Raw genomic sequence first — 15,130 nt, forward strand, 5'->3', positions numbered from 1 at the left:
AGATGTATCATAGCTCAAGATGTATTTGATCATTAAAGTACTTTTCTGAATATCCCTACATACTTTGACATCAGTATCATTTTCAATGCGGTGTGACAATAACGTTTTTAGATGAAGGATGCGAGTACTTGTTCCATCTTTGCATATTTAACGACATTATAAACACGAGAAGACACAAAGATATGAAAAGCTCATATTTAATAGAACCTTCAAAAACAAATTTAAAATCTGTGACAAAAAGAACAAAGTATTTTTTGCAACGTATAAACAAAAAAAGAGGGAAATCTTGACAACGACAAATCAGTGTCCTGTGTTAAGATCACATTTCCCAACAAATGAAAAACAGGCACTTTCTTTCAGATGAGATGTGTACGAGTTGCACTGAACAAAGTTTCATTCTGCTCCCTGTGATCCATCGTGAACCGATAACTGAGTGACAGGTGACATTAGAGTGGTCTCAACTTCGTTATATACCACTTCAAAACAAAAGATTTTGGAAGATCGATTGAACAAAACCAACAATAAATTCAAAAACAGCATAATTGAAATACATCCTGAACAAGCCACACACACACTGACCTGGTTTGGACACGCAGGGTTTTTAAATCTCCATCAGGGGAATGCATCGAGTTTCCGAATTAAAATAATATTTTTCCTGAATCTGGGGAATATTCAGTGACTAATTTTAACCCTCAATGAAGTCAATTATGCAGATTTATGACTTCTCAGTGGCTCAAGTGCACTTCATGTGTGGATGGAGTCGCACAGATAATTACAGTAACTTAAGTGAATGGCAGAACCAGTTATTTTGATTTTTAGCATTGAACAAAGACAATTCTTCAAATCATTCAAGTAGATACGATGAAACAATTAATAAAACAATGTAAAGTTGGTGTTTCTTAAATATGAAGATTTCCTGGTTGTCTTTGACATAAATGATAGTAAACTCCTTTTGGGGGTTAGAACAAAAACAAACAGTTGAAATTAAGTCATCTTTGGTTCTTTTGTTTACTATTTCTGGACATTTTATAAACATTTTTTTTTATAAATAAAGTACTGAAGATAAATCAAACAATGATGATTATTATTCATGATTTTCTAGTGTCAAGACTTTGATTATCTTTGCATTGTAACACCCACACACTCTCACATTATAACCCACTGACAGTCAGACTAGGGTCAAATTAGCCCTAAAAAAGCACTGGCAGAAATGTGACCTGGGGCCTGATACCCACTGACGGGTAACTGCCGTCCAGACATAACACTACATAATGACAAACATTATTTCAGGCAGCGGTGGTGAGTTTCCTTGAGATTTCTGCAACGACAACAACATACTGACCTAACTTAGCTGGCATGCAACCGTGACCAGGGCAAGAAAACTGATCACAACAGCAGAGGCGTGTCCAAATGTAGACGTCATGGTCACCAGTTTAGTTTCTGAGAACGTGACAGGACACTGGCTTGTGGCTGACATCCCACCGGAGAAGTGATTCTGAAACGATCTAAAGTGCTAACGGTCTTTGCAGCAGATTGACAAGTGCGTCTTTGGATGTGGTTTGGACGGATTAGGACGGATGCAGAAGCTCCAACAGGGCTCCAACTGCTCCAAAGTAACCCTGAAAACAAAAACAAGGAAAGTAGTGAGAAGTCATTGAGCCCATCACACTAGGAACCACAATGCTGGCGTCCGAAGGGAAACGGGAAGGAGAGCTGCTTACCTCGTGGCGCAGGAAGAGAGCTTTGAGCTGGCCCTTGGACCAGTAGTCCATAGCGTAGGCCAGTAGCTTCATCGAGAGGGTGTTCACTCTGAGGAAGTTCCCGACAAACACCACTCTCTCAATGTTCTAAAGAAAGAGAATGGGAGTAAAAATAATCAGCGTGAAAGGAACATTTATAATCTGTTTATAACCTGACAACAGATTAATTTAAAACCTGCAATTTAGCTTAAATTAAAAAAAACACATCTCATCCGATATTGCGGACTGTTCAATTTTTCTCTGCTTCCTGCTCTGGGCTCTGAAGGACTTGTTGATGACGCAGGTTACTTCCTCGGCGCCTTCATAGCCCTGTACAATGCTGCTTGATCAAGACGTCACAAGGCAGCACCGTAAAGAGGCTGAACGCAGAGAGGAACTTCAAATCCTGTTATAACAGCAATGTTCACATGAAACCCAAATTCTGACTTGGATCGAAAAACCAAACAAACAAGAAACCGTTCACGTGACACCACAATAACCTTCTTAGCAGATTAATCGAAAATCATGCTACAAAGTTATATTTAGTTATCCCGTTTTTGCTACATCTATTTGCTCCCGGAGCCAGTTTTGCTGAACGGTTACGGTGGCGTGGATTCAGTTGAAGAAACCGGGACTAACCTCGTTGAGGGCACACATCCTGGTGATGGAGCCGATGTTATTGGTGATGGAGACCAGCGTTGCTCTGGCCAGATCCGCTTTGGACACCGACTCCCTCTTCTCTTTGGACATCATGTTGCCAAAACTATCAAATTAGAACGGGAGACATACAAGATGAACAGGAAGTCTTAAAATGTATCAAGGGCTTTCCCCAAAAAGCAGCAAACTGAAATCGAGGCCTCTCGTTTTCCCTCTGGAAAAGTAAGCCGAGTAAATTTAGCTCAGTCCTGGATCCTGGCTTCACTAAGGATGGGACAGTGTGAATTCAAAATGCGCTGCTGTAAACCGCACCTTGAGGCTACAGCCCAGCCTGGCAGCCCAAACCTCTCATAGTCTCCTCCATAGATGTCCCGAACCAGCTTGTCCACACGGGTACTCTCCCCCTCAGAAGCCATTTCCAGGGCTTCCTCGAAAGAGGAGCACCCGGTCAGCAGGCAGCACAGGCCCAGGAAGGTCCCACCACCGAGGCTGTTAATACACACAGATGATACATGAACTATTAAAACTGCTAAAATGTACAATCCATCAACCTTAAGAAAACAACTTCTCATTTGGAGTTGAAGAGTCGGGGACAAAGACGCACGTTCTACAGACTCAATTCAAATGTACTTGTGTCGTTAATCCTTCACCAAACTAAAGACAAGAGGTCCATTGTATCAAGGGAAGTCAAAACCGTCCAGACAGAGAAACCACACGTGAAAACTAACCAGGGGAGAAAGCAGGAGGAGGGGGAAAAAAACGACTTCCCAAAAAATACCGACAGACGAGCTGCGGAATTCAAAATTGAAACGAACAAAGGACCATTTTTTCTTCGACTCCCGAGCAAACAGCTGATGAAGGAAGTGGTTTTGTAGCTGACAGCAAAGAAAAATGCTGCTACTTTTCACACCAAGGCACCAGGGAGACACGGAGGGCAGATGTCGCCAAACAGGCCACACCCACTTCACCCTCCGGCAAATCCCCGGATCCCTTCAGCCCGATGTGTGTTTGCTTGCCTAGTGTCAGGTTGCTCTTTCCTGCCTCGGCTCTGGTTCTCTGCTCACATCTGGGGCCAGTGGCAAACAACGCAAACTAATATATCCTCAATTCGCTAATTATAGATATGTAGAATATAACCTCACCTCCATTCAAAGTGAATTAAAACTCTAATGTAGTATTTTACTTTTCTTCCTATAAAAAATTGCTTTTGCTACAAAGCTGTACACAGATATATTCTCAGACCTTTACTCTGTTCTTTCATTAGAAAATACTTTCTCTACTTTCTGCTTCTTGTGATCAGTTATTTTTGATGATATCTGATATCTTTCACTTTCAATTTCAATTTCTATTTCGTTTTCCGCTGTTTCCCCCGAGGATTTGACCAACTTGCCCATTTCAGCAGACATGGATCAACATTATTATCCATACAGTCATTTCTTTGGACATCTGGCAAATTTATATACAGTAATCCCAATTTTTTTGCTCTCCCTGGGACTTTTTGACTTCTGAACATTCCACTATGATCACCGGCTAGTTACTGAACTTCATTTCACTTCTTCATTTCTTTTGAGGAACTTACATTGAATTTAAACAATTTAATTACATTTAAGTGGATTCTAAACCTGCAAGAGCATTTTCACGTTGCTGTGAACCTCTGAACTCATCAGCCAATGGTGAATGTCTTCTTTCCCATGAACCGATATGAAATGTAAAATGACAGACAATCTCCATCCCTGATAATTACCTGGTCCCTGTGACTCGTTTGTAGTTGTTCTCCGAGTAGACGGCCAGGATGCTGACCCCGGACCCGATGTTGACCAGCAGCAGTGGATACGGGTTTTCCAGTGTGTAGGGCTTCTGGACGCAGTGATCTGGGTCTGTGGGGTTTTCAAAGTAGTAGCACTCAGAGGGGCCGCTGGACACCACCGAGTCGATGTACAACACCCCCCGAATTAAACAGTCCAGCTCATCCAGCTTGTGAAGCTGCAGGTCCGCCATCTTTTTTTTGTTATGTTGACATAAAGAGAGAACATGGATAACATCACAGAGGGGACGTGGTCAGGAAAACACAGAGGAAGGAAACTGGGGGAGGAGAGCGATGTAAAAACAGGAACTTTTATTGCAATTCTATAAGAGTTAGGCTCACTAAAAAGAAAAAGATATAATGTCTAAGCCCATGTGATTAAAATGTATAAATCAACTAATACTGCCTCTTTTCTTTCATTAAATTCAGAGGTGATTGAACATCCCTCAGCATGATCTCAATTTGGGTAATCTAGAAATATGTGCGTCAGAGAAATCTGAAGTCCTGAAATCCACTATCAGTATATATATTATATATGTATATATATATTTTAGTTTTCTTGTTTGTTTTTAATATATATATTTTTTGTACTATCCACTCCAGCAGCACAAGAACACTTTCATACTGACACTGAGACAATCACTGTTTTCTGTACCATAGGGTCAGACCCATTGATGTATCTGTAATATGTTTTCCCTATGTTTCTGTGATTTATGTATGTATGTCGGTGAGGTGTATAAGTGTATAAATGTATAAGCTACTGGATGACCTAAATTTCCCACGGGATTAATAAAGTATCTATCTATCTATCTATCTATCTTTCTATTCGTCCGTCCGTCCGTCTATCTATCTATCCGTCGATCTATCTATGTATCTGCCTATCTATCTGCCTGTCTATCTATCTGTCCGTCCGTCCGTCCGTCTGTCTGTCTGTCTATCTATCTATCCATCTATCTATCCATCCGTCGATCTATCTATCTATCTGCCTATCTATCTGCCTGTCTATCTATCTATCTATCTATCTATCTATCTATCTATCTATCTATCTATCTATCTATCTATCTATCTATCTATCTATCTATCTATCTATCTATCTATCTATCTATCTATCTATCTATCTATCTATCTATCTATCTATCTATCCATCCGTCTATCTATCCATCCGTCTATCCATCTATCTATCTATCTATCTATCTATCTATCTATCTATCTATCTATCTATCTATCTATCTATCTATCTATCTATCTATCTATCTATCTATCTATCTATCTATCTATCTATCTATCCGTCCGTCAGTCTATCTATCTATCTATCCGTCTATCTATCATCCGTCTATCTATCCATCCGTCTATCTATCCATCCGTCTATCTATCTATCTATCTATCTATCTATCTATCTATCTATCTATCTATCTATCTATCTATCTATCTATCTATCTATCTATCTATCTATCTATCTATCTATCTATCTATCTATCTATCTATCTATCTGTCTATCTGTCTATCTGCCTATCTATCTGTCCGTCCGTCCGTCCGTCCGTCCGTCCGTCCGTCCGTCCGTCCGTCCGTCCGTCCGTCCGTCCATCTATCTATCTATCTATCTATCTAATTGTAGGTTTCAGGTGTAAATGTGTTGTATCTGTCCCCTGCTTCCCATCCCTCCATCCTCACTGTCCTGCCTGGGAAAGTGAACGAGAAGCATCAACGCCACGAAACCCACCGTGCGGAAATCGGACTCGAACTTGTAGGCCCCCCCTCCGGTGGCGCACAGCGTGGTGTGGAGGCTGGAGAAGTGCTTGCTGCGGGCCATCTGCAGGAAGGCCGGCAGGTCGTGCGTGGGGAAGCGGATGAAGTGCAGGTTGCCCGTCCGGCCGCACAGCGTGAGGTCCTGCAGCTCGAGGTGCACGTCCCGGATGCCCGTCTTCCCGTAGGCCGTGTTGGACGTGAGGTAGCGGCGGATGCTCTTCAGATTCTCCACCTCCTCCTGCTCCTCCTCCGCCGTGATGTCTTTGGGCTCGAAGTACACCAGCTTCACCAGAGTGCCGCCGATGTCCATCCCAAACCAGGGAAATGCTGCAATAATGAGATAATACGTGCAACCATGATATTTCACATATTCACCATCGTTTTGTGTCAATATAAATCATCTTAAATCACATGTTTCATGTTTAAATGCTGGTGTTATGTGTGGGTAGTGACAGTGAGGAGACGTGGAGGTGATGGCCCACATTCACACAACAGCAGCATCAGTACAGTGTGTACCACGAACGCCATCTTGTTGCAATGTAGGTCCTGGCTAGTTCCTGACACCCCAGCTCCCTCTATTACACTGTAATACCAATGCTAACATCTATTCCACACCGCTATAGCCTCCCCCGAGCACATAACACGGTCCTTATCGGATTTATAATAAAAACATGAAATCGTTAAATGCATAATTTTCTTTTCAAGTCTATAATTTCACCGAGTTGCTTTCATGTCTACACGCAACGGTGGCCTCCCCAGCAGATAGCCGGAGCCCGGGGCTCCAGCGACGGGAACACCTACGCGGCCTTGTTTTCTTCACCGAGTCGCTCCGAAGCCTCGGGGTCGAGTTGGAGGTCCTGCGGGCGGAGGCGGCCTCGCTGCCGGCCTCGTCCCGGAGCTCCCCGGGCATCTCTGCCTCGGAGCGCGGCTGCTTCGTGGGCGTCTCGTCCTCGTCCCCGGTCGGGTCCTCCCGCTGGAGGCCGTTGTGCGCCATTGGGGGGGGAGCGGTCGGCTACATGCACGCCGGCAAACGTGGTGAATTAAAGCCCATTAGAGGCGATGATTTGCGGGTAAACACGGAGCTAATTAGCCGAAGTGGCTCCAACGTCACAGCGGCGGAGGGAAGCTGGCAGGAGGCGGGGCTAAGCGCTGATTGAGAAGAGACGCGGCCAATCAGAACGCGAGTCAGTCAGTCAACAAAGGATGTGTGACGTCACATCTTCCTTTAAAAATTTAAAACGTCATATACAGCTGATTATTACGTGTTTTATGGCTTTTAGAGTTTTTTCCCTTTTATTCGTCTGATTCAACCCATTTTAAACATGTGCAGCATTGAGCCCTTTATGAATCACTGCTTGTGTCAGAGTCGTCGAGGAGCAACACAAAAAATGGCTCAAGAAAATGCATAATAATATGAAAATAATGAACAAGAACTAAGACAACTTCGCTTATTTTATCTTCTAATTACCTGTAAAACAATGGTTACTGAATAATCAAATATGTCAACATCTGGAATAGTCTTGTCATAGTTCATCTAATTCTCTGTTGCCTGTTTCGTTTTAATGTTAGTTTGTTCTCTGTTCTCTTTTTAACATCAACCATCAGAGATTTCACCCTTTTCTGTGAGAACATCAGTTTATACTTTGCACAGCGTCAACATTAACTCGTGTTTCTCAGAAATTAATTCAACATGCACATTGAATAAGGGAATGTCTCTATTCTTTATACTTTCAGGTTTATTGCTGTGATTGCAGAAGTGTATAGCCAGAAACAGTTCAAATCAATTTTGATTAAACTAAATCTGAGCTCACAATTTACACGTTATATTTGCATAATACCAACATTTAATTTCATCTACATCTCTGCAGCTCAAAAAAAACATCTTAAAATATCAATGGAGCTTTTTACAATAAACTCTCTCAGCTCAAAGAACAAAACAAAATGTCTTCCCAAACATTTACAGCGGATGATATCACAATACAGGTTGCTGTCTAGACCAGTGGCTGCTAAAGGACCTGCCATGCATGCAGCAAGATATTAGATGTAATGTAGTACATTATGTATATTACATTTGAAAACATTAAAACTAAATAATAATGATAAGTGCTTCACAAAATACATTAGTCCAAAAATATCCATTTAAAAACCCAGTTGTACATTAAACAGCTAGCACAACACTCTTGCTGTCTCAGACAGAAACTGGGGTACAGTGACATGACTGAAAAAGTGTCATTGTTTTAAAGTTTGAAAACCACTGGTCTAGACTATGAACTGGATAAATATGCAAAAAATGTGATGAATTAAGGAATATGTGATGCATGATTACTAAGTGTTTGGTTGAATGACTCTTTGGGGGCGGAACATCTGAGACATACGAGCGCTTTGGAATGTTATCAATTCATCATTATTAATTCTTTAAATATATACTTTTCATATAATGTTTATATATATATATCTTTATATGTACAAATAAATACAAACAGTGCACAAGCCTTCCCTTTCATCCCATGTCCCACTGATCAGCAGGAACAATGTGTGTGATGATGGTTTTCTTTCATCCACAGTCCACACTCAGTAAAACCTCAGTCTTTGATGCACTAATCGTCACTGGAGGAACAACAACAGCCTTTTTCTTCAAAGTGCTTATCAGACAAATGAACATACAAACATTTCTGTCATTAATACACGCTCTCAGACTACAAACCAAATATCTATGCACTATCTATACCACTTATTCTTTGAGGGTCATTGGGGGCACTGGGGATAGAGCCGATCCCAGCTGACACTGGGGGAGAGGCAGGTCGTCAGCGAATCACACATACAGGCAAGTGAGAGTCTCCAACTAAACTCACTCTGATATGCTTGTATTTAAACCGTCTAGAAGCTATTATTACCATAGATAATTATGAAACAGCTGCCTCACGCCATCTAGGTCCAGTGACTACAATAAGGCACCATACCCTTAAGATCCTCTTGTACTTAAAGCCTAATCTTCTCCCTTTAAAGGTATTAAATCCTCTTAATTCTTAAACTTCCACGCCATCAGCAGTGCACAGGCGCCCACTCCTGCCGCAGTCAGGATGTACTTCCTATTAGACGGCGAGGTGCGAGGGGCCGACTCCTCCTCTGAGCCAGGCAGTGTTTTGGGCTCGGGTGTGATCTCAGCAAGCTCGGGGGGGAGGCAGCTCTTATCAGAGGTGGGGTTCTCATCGGTGGTGGTGGACGGTGGGGAAGGAGTGATCTCTCTGGCTGCTTCTCCATTGATGAGGTGAGCCTGCGGTGCTGGGACTTGACCATCTAGGTTGAGGATGGACGGCTCCTCAGATACGTGCACCACATTCACCTGCACCTCCTGGCTTTCCAGACTCAGACACGGAGATTCGTAGTGGTTCTCCCCCGGCTCATCGTGGTTAAATGCAATGCCGTTCTCCTGGCACGGCAGCCCGGAGACAGTGGTGGTGGAGGTGGAGGTGATAGCAGAGCATGCAGGAACTGTAACCTCATGCGGTGCAGCATCGCTCATTTCCAGACGCTCACTTTCACCAGAGTACGGCTCCTCTGGTGGGTCGTGTGCAGGGAGAGTAGGACTGTCGTGACTTTCTGGTTGGAAGCTGATGAGGGGGTCAGGCTTGCTCATACACAAAGTGTCGTCACCAAAGATGGAGGCGTCCATCCCGTCGGCGCCAGGCAAGGGGGAGGCTGTCGGTGCTGTTTCTGTCTGTGGGCTGCTTCCAACAACCTGAAGGAGACATTAATGTAACATCTCATATTTATGAAGAGGTTGATGATTTGTTATATATTCTGTGCCTGTATATATGAAGGAAGGCCGATGAAACAATAGAAAAAAACTTTGAATACGAATAAAACAATCTAATGGCGATGTTCGGATCGATTTTTAATCCTGTGTGGGGAGAAAACGCTGCCTTCTGAATAAAGCGTTCACAGCAACACACAGGAGTATCGACACAGTGTTGACAACAAGCTGCTATGGTGCAAAAATCTAATATGTGCACACACCATCCTGGTATAGTTCTTTGTATCACTACCTCTTTATTTCTGCTGTTTCCCCTCACAGTGTTTGTTAACCACTCAACCCAATTAAATGAAAGTTGAAAGCTTTACAACAACAGGGGATATTGCAGGGCTGTGTGTAGAGGAGGTGTTTACAGTAAATATTTATATTGTTATTAAGTTATACAGGGGAAACTAATATATAAAAAACAATAATAGTAATGAAATTGAAATTGAAAAATTCACCTTAAAAGATGACTTCTAATACAAATACTACTTTTAGTCCTGTACAGTTTTGTTGGTGCTGTAACTGTTTAGTGGTTTCTTTTGTTCCATACAGGACTTTCCCAGTAAAACCATGGATAAACTTTAAGGTTAATAACAAAGACGTCAATGGGAGGGAAGCAGGAAACAGCAATTATAGTAGAATTACAATACAGCAGAATGCAATGTGTTGCAAGTGCAGGACTTATCAGTATGTTGGTCATGTATTGAATGTTTTAGGAAATGACAAAGAAGAAGTCTTTATACAATTATAATAAAGTGAGTGGTAGCAACTCACAGTGTGCGGCAGCTTCCCATTTTAAATTAATAACATTATATGACATAATTCATCTTTATATTGTTTATTATAATGTATATTAGATATCATAATGTAGTATTCACCTGTGTAATCGGAGGCTCGGACGTCTCTTCAGGCTCCGGGACCTCAGCAGGTTTTATATCCTCAGGGGGGGTGGTGTCCTGAACTGGATGCTTCTCTGGGGTCAGTATGGGGAAAGAGGATCCGTCGGTTACGTCTGAGTTTGCCTGAGTTGGACTCTGTGGTGGACTGACATCTGAGGCTGCTGTTGTTCGGAGAGGATCAGGATCGGTGTCCCTCTCACACGGCGACAGGGGAGGCGTCACCAACGAGTTGACTAAAGCCTCGCTCTTTTCTGCGCTCACTTGATCAGGAATCACAACCTTATCCCCAGAGATATCCTGGATGTCCGACTCAGAGTTTTCCTCTGGCTCCTGGTTAGCATTAACTTCCTCCGGTGCTGTGCTGGCCACTTCTGTGGTTGTTGCTTGGAGAGGATCCGGAGTCACCTCAGGGTCGACCTCAACCTCTCGTGCGCTCAGCTGATCAGGAATCACGCAGTCATCAGTAGAGATATCCTGGATGTCTGACTCAGAGTTTTCCTCTGGCTCCTGCTGAGCATTACCCTCTCTCGGTGGTGTGCTGGCCGGAGTGTGTGGGGTCACAGGGGAGGGAGGAGGTGTTGTCGGAGGGGGTACCACTTCAATCTGAGTGGCCTGTGGAGGCTCGGGGACAGGCTCGGGTGGGGGAACAGCCTCTGGTAAGCTGGCCTGCACGGCGGCTGAGCTCTGGGCTTCTGGTTGCAGCGGCGCCTGAGCATCTGGCTCTGGAGGAGCTGATGCTTCAGCCGGTGGAGCAGCATCAGCAGCAGCATCAGCAGCAGCAGCGCCGCTCTCTGGAACCGGCAGATGACTGGCAGATGGTGCTGGATGGACGTGTGCCCTGATTACAGTTGATGAAGGCGAGCTGGGGTTGGAATCTAGGGCAAAGCAAACAATGTGTTTCATTTAAACCAGTTATGTTCGCACAGGACTAAAGCTCTGAGAAATCCTGAAATCCGAAACTTTGAGCTCTCACACTCAGACAGATGCTACAGACAATTGTGTTTTGACAAATGAAATAAAAAAAGATGAATGAATCTTTCCTGTGATTTCTTAAATACCCAGATGTTCTCCCTCTGCTGTTATTTATTTATTTTGAACTGTCTGTTGAGGGGTGTGCCTTTGTAGAGGGACGCACTTTTCTACAGTTTGTTAGATGGTTCAAATTGCAACTGTGGTTTCAACAGCAAACCAGTCAAACTCATTAAATTAATTGATTGTATCACATAATTAAAAAAAATAATGAGAATGAAAAGATTGAATGATTAGCTGACTTACTGCCTCTCAGAGCGTCGTACTCAGCTCGGATCTCATCTGCTATCGTTGTGTGCTCACAAGCTTCAAGTGCTTCGATAAACTGCTCGGGCCAGTTCTCTCTCCTCTTCAGACAGTCCAGAAGAAGCACCATGCCATCGTAGTTCCCATTAGTCTCTCTTTTTGCTTCTATGTTTTCCTATTATTACATTTACAAAAAAAAACCACAAACACCATATCAGAGTAGTAACGAATAACTGCTGACTTTCAAGTTTTAAATGTACATTTTTTTTAAGCAGTTGTAATTTAATCCAAATGTCAATATCCTGTTAAACAATAATTTGATGGGATGGTAAATTTGACCAACTGAATTGTGAGTATCAGGACAAGATCCAATCTGATTTGTTTGCCTGGTTTATGAATTCTTTGATCAGATTGTTCCCTAATTAAATCTCATTTATATCTCATTTATAGACAACATTTGACATACTCAAAAATTGGTACCATTATTATAATAATAATGATAATAATACATATTATTTACTGTATATTGTGCTTCTACTAATGCTGAAAGACACTTGACACAGTTAAAAGACCTCTGGAAAACTAGTACAAATGCATTTCAACATTATTTAAACAACCTTAAATCCTAATCCTTACGCGTCCTTATTCCTAATGAAACCTACCCTGTCGTGAGTGGTCAAGCACGGCAGATGGACGATGACTTCTCTCACTTTCACCTTGCTCACAATGGCTGGCATTCTCCGCCGCAGATATCCATTGTAGAGTTTGTCACTGGCAAACGACATCTGTGAAATGAGAGAGTGAACAAAAACACAGAGATACTGAAGACCTCAAAAAGGTTTTTGTGGTTTTGCAAAAGGGTTTTTTCAAGACACTCCACATTTAAATACATCAGTTGAAAAGGCCCCTTGTTCAAACTCTCTGTGCTTCTCCTTCAATTTACGAGATGTGAAAGTATCTGTAAAGCACAATAAGGAAATCGGATCTTTGTTATCTGCAATGAACGCAGATATAACGAGGGGATTTTTCTTGTGACTATGAAAATGAAAGTGAAAGTAAAGATCAGTTGAAAAAGACGGATGTTTCATTTGAGTTTCAGTTGAAAGTAGGGCTGTGACTCTTTGCACAGGCACATCCCTTTTCTCAACTCTTTTTTAAAGGGGAGAGAAACACTCCTACTTCTCAAGGTTGCAGCTGAACAGGCTCGGACTTGTTACTGATTAATCACCTCCACCTTTAATATCTGAGTCTTAAACGATCAACGTCTCAAACGCCACACACCCACACGTTCCTGTGGCTGTGAAGGAATTTTTCATTTTCAGTTTGGCAGTATTTCCACCGTTCACTTACAAGCAGGGCACTAACAAGCAAAAGTTCATTGTCTGTCTCAAGGACGCCCGGGAAGACGAGAAGAAAAAGCTGTTTTCATAACAACCAAGGACGTAAAGATATGAAGGACCTAAATAGGAATAACACAGGTGTCTTTCAGCTCCGAGACAGATGGTCTTACTTTGGGAAAGTACTGCATGAGAATAGATAATGTGACACTTGACAATCCTTATTCAGGCATGTATTAAGTTCCCAAGTTTTCTGTGGAAGCGACAAATTAAGCTCAACAAAAGTCAACTAGTCTTTCTCCTTAAGACGTCTGAAACTCTTGAAACTTAGAAGTTAAACAGTTCACCAGAAGATTTCCATCACAGTTGCCTCTCTGGGTCAATGAGAAAGCATGGGCGTACTTCTTTTGTATTGAATACACCTTAAAACCTTCACTTTGTTTGTACCCAAACAGTCTGGGTAAGTAATCTGATGTCAGGTTCAGTCACGTGAACCGTTTTCACACCAGCGGTTTCAGCTGCCACCTTCTGACTTAATGGAATAAATGTCAGAGGCTGTAGCCAAAGAGCAAAGTCTTCCTCATGGTATCATTAGCCCACAGAGGCCTTGGTCTACCTGACACACGCACAGTCTGCAAGGTAGAGACGCTGCCGTGTGTCCTGGCCTCTGCAGGAATGGGAAAGTGTATTATTTTCCAGCCTGCACCTGAGTGTAAAGCGATGAGAGACGGCAGATTAACAAGACAAGAGAGGAGGCGTGAGAGGAGGGAGGGAGGCAAATAAACAACTCGACACAAGGGCACGGTATACGGAGCCGGGCCAAAGGAATGACCTCTAAAACAGGCCGGGCAGGACGCTCCCGGTGTCCTTGGCTTTCCAAACGTCTGGGCTCAATTTCACGCATTAACCTAAAATCTAATAATAATCCCTTCAATCTTATTTTTAACCAGACCCCGAAGAAAAGCTCAGTAAGTCCAGTACCAGACATTTATACACGTGCGTAACACCATGAGGAAAGTTTTCATGCATATTTATGACATGGAGAGGATTATAAATAACAGGCTAAACATAAACCATAGAGGCTAATAGTCTCATAGTTGCCTGTATATAAATATAAATACATGTAAATAATAATTCTATAATTAATACTTGTTTCAAAGATAAATTAACTGACTTAAAAATGTTAGAAAGGCTTAAATAACACAACAGGGACTGTAACCTGTCTGTGATTAATTAAAATATAGTTGAAACATAATCGGAAAGCTTATTCTTTAACAAAGATTAACTGACTAGAAAGGTTAGTGAGAATGCATTAACACACAAGAGACCAACAACTGCACCATCACCAGTAATATGGATTATTATTAGCTATAAGTTGTGTACAAGCTAGTTTTACATATTAATAAATACGACACGTGTCAGCTGATGTCACCGCTGGTTCCTGCATAACAACAACTCGCATCTTCGGTCACAACGTGGATGATGAGTCACGATAAACTTTAAAAACGATAAAGGTTTGTTTCTGCTGGTGTCACTCTACCTTCCGTGTTTCTCTCTCTCTCCTCGGGTCGTGACTTCCGCTCAGCTGCTGCTCCTGCTCCGACTGGAACCTGCTCTCACATCTGCGCCCGGGCAGCAGCTGCGTCCTGGCTTCCTATTGGTCCCCGCCGCTGTCACTCAGAGCTCCGACCAATGGGAGCCACGCTAGGGAGGCTAGGGCCCGAGGAGGAGGGGGGCGTGGCTCTCTGTGATAATCCCGACCCTAGCTGTGTGACCTCTTCCTCCGATGTGATGGATGACACCGGAGTTAGATTTAGTTTTTACATCTGTCTCTAATCCCTGATCCTAATCCCAGGGAGAGAGAAATAACCAGA

At 42.7% G+C, this 15,130-nt stretch overlaps 2 protein-coding genes across 3 annotated transcripts; both read right to left on the reverse strand.

Moving 5' to 3' along the window:
- Positions 1-181: 181 nt before the first annotated feature.
- Positions 182-7,066, reverse strand: pank2 (pantothenate kinase 2). 2 transcript variants are annotated; one of them, XM_061082340.1, is made up of 7 exons: positions 6,748-7,066; positions 5,921-6,273; positions 4,141-4,394; positions 2,742-2,885; positions 2,379-2,502; positions 1,722-1,847; positions 182-1,619 (listed from the first exon to the last, which is right to left on the reverse strand). In XM_061082340.1, exons 1-7 carry the CDS (start codon positions 6,938-6,940, stop codon positions 1,569-1,571), a joined length of 1,245 nt encoding a protein of 414 aa, XP_060938323.1. In that variant the 5' UTR covers positions 6,941-7,066; the 3' UTR covers positions 182-1,568. The 2 variants fall into 2 exon arrangements, with proteins under 2 accessions (XP_060938323.1, XP_060938322.1); XM_061082339.1 differs by having other exon boundaries at positions 2,709-2,885.
- Positions 7,067-7,665: 599 nt separating this feature from the next.
- Positions 7,666-14,849, reverse strand: mavs (mitochondrial antiviral signaling protein). Its single transcript, XM_061082626.1, has 5 exons — positions 14,797-14,849; positions 12,582-12,704; positions 11,920-12,094; positions 10,624-11,519; positions 7,666-9,685 (listed from the first exon to the last, which is right to left on the reverse strand). Exons 2-5 carry the CDS (start codon positions 12,702-12,704, stop codon positions 8,966-8,968), a joined length of 1,914 nt encoding a protein of 637 aa, XP_060938609.1. The 5' UTR covers positions 14,797-14,849; the 3' UTR covers positions 7,666-8,965.
- Positions 14,850-15,130: the final 281 nt, after the last annotated feature.

This window comes from Limanda limanda, chromosome 12 (genome assembly GCF_963576545.1).
Source record: "Limanda limanda chromosome 12, fLimLim1.1, whole genome shotgun sequence".
In the NCBI taxonomy this organism is placed as follows: domain Eukaryota; kingdom Metazoa; phylum Chordata; class Actinopteri; order Pleuronectiformes; family Pleuronectidae; genus Limanda; species Limanda limanda.

Bases quoted from the DNA above. Each gene is read 5' to 3' on its own strand.
- pank2 (XM_061082339.1), bottom strand. From the start codon at position 6,940: ATGGCGCACAACGGCCTCCAGCGGGAGGACCCGACCGGGGACGAGGAC. The intron at 2,886-4,140 runs GTAATTATCAGG...GTGTATTAACAG, and splicing joins AAACGAGTCACAGGGACCAG to CCTCGGTGGTGGGACCTTCC. The intron at 1,848-2,378 runs GTTAGTCCCGGT...CTCTTTCTTTAG, and splicing joins GGATGTGTGCCCTCAACGAG to AACATTGAGAGAGTGGTGTT.
- mavs (XM_061082626.1), bottom strand. From the start codon at position 12,704: ATGTCGTTTGCCAGTGACAAACTCTACAATGGATATCTGCGGCGGAGA. The intron at 12,095-12,581 runs GTAGGTTTCATT...ATGTAATAATAG, and splicing joins GCTTGACCACTCACGACAGG to GAAAACATAGAAGCAAAAAG. The intron at 11,520-11,919 runs GTAAGTCAGCTA...GCTTTGCCCTAG, and splicing joins GTACGACGCTCTGAGAGGCA to ATTCCAACCCCAGCTCGCCT.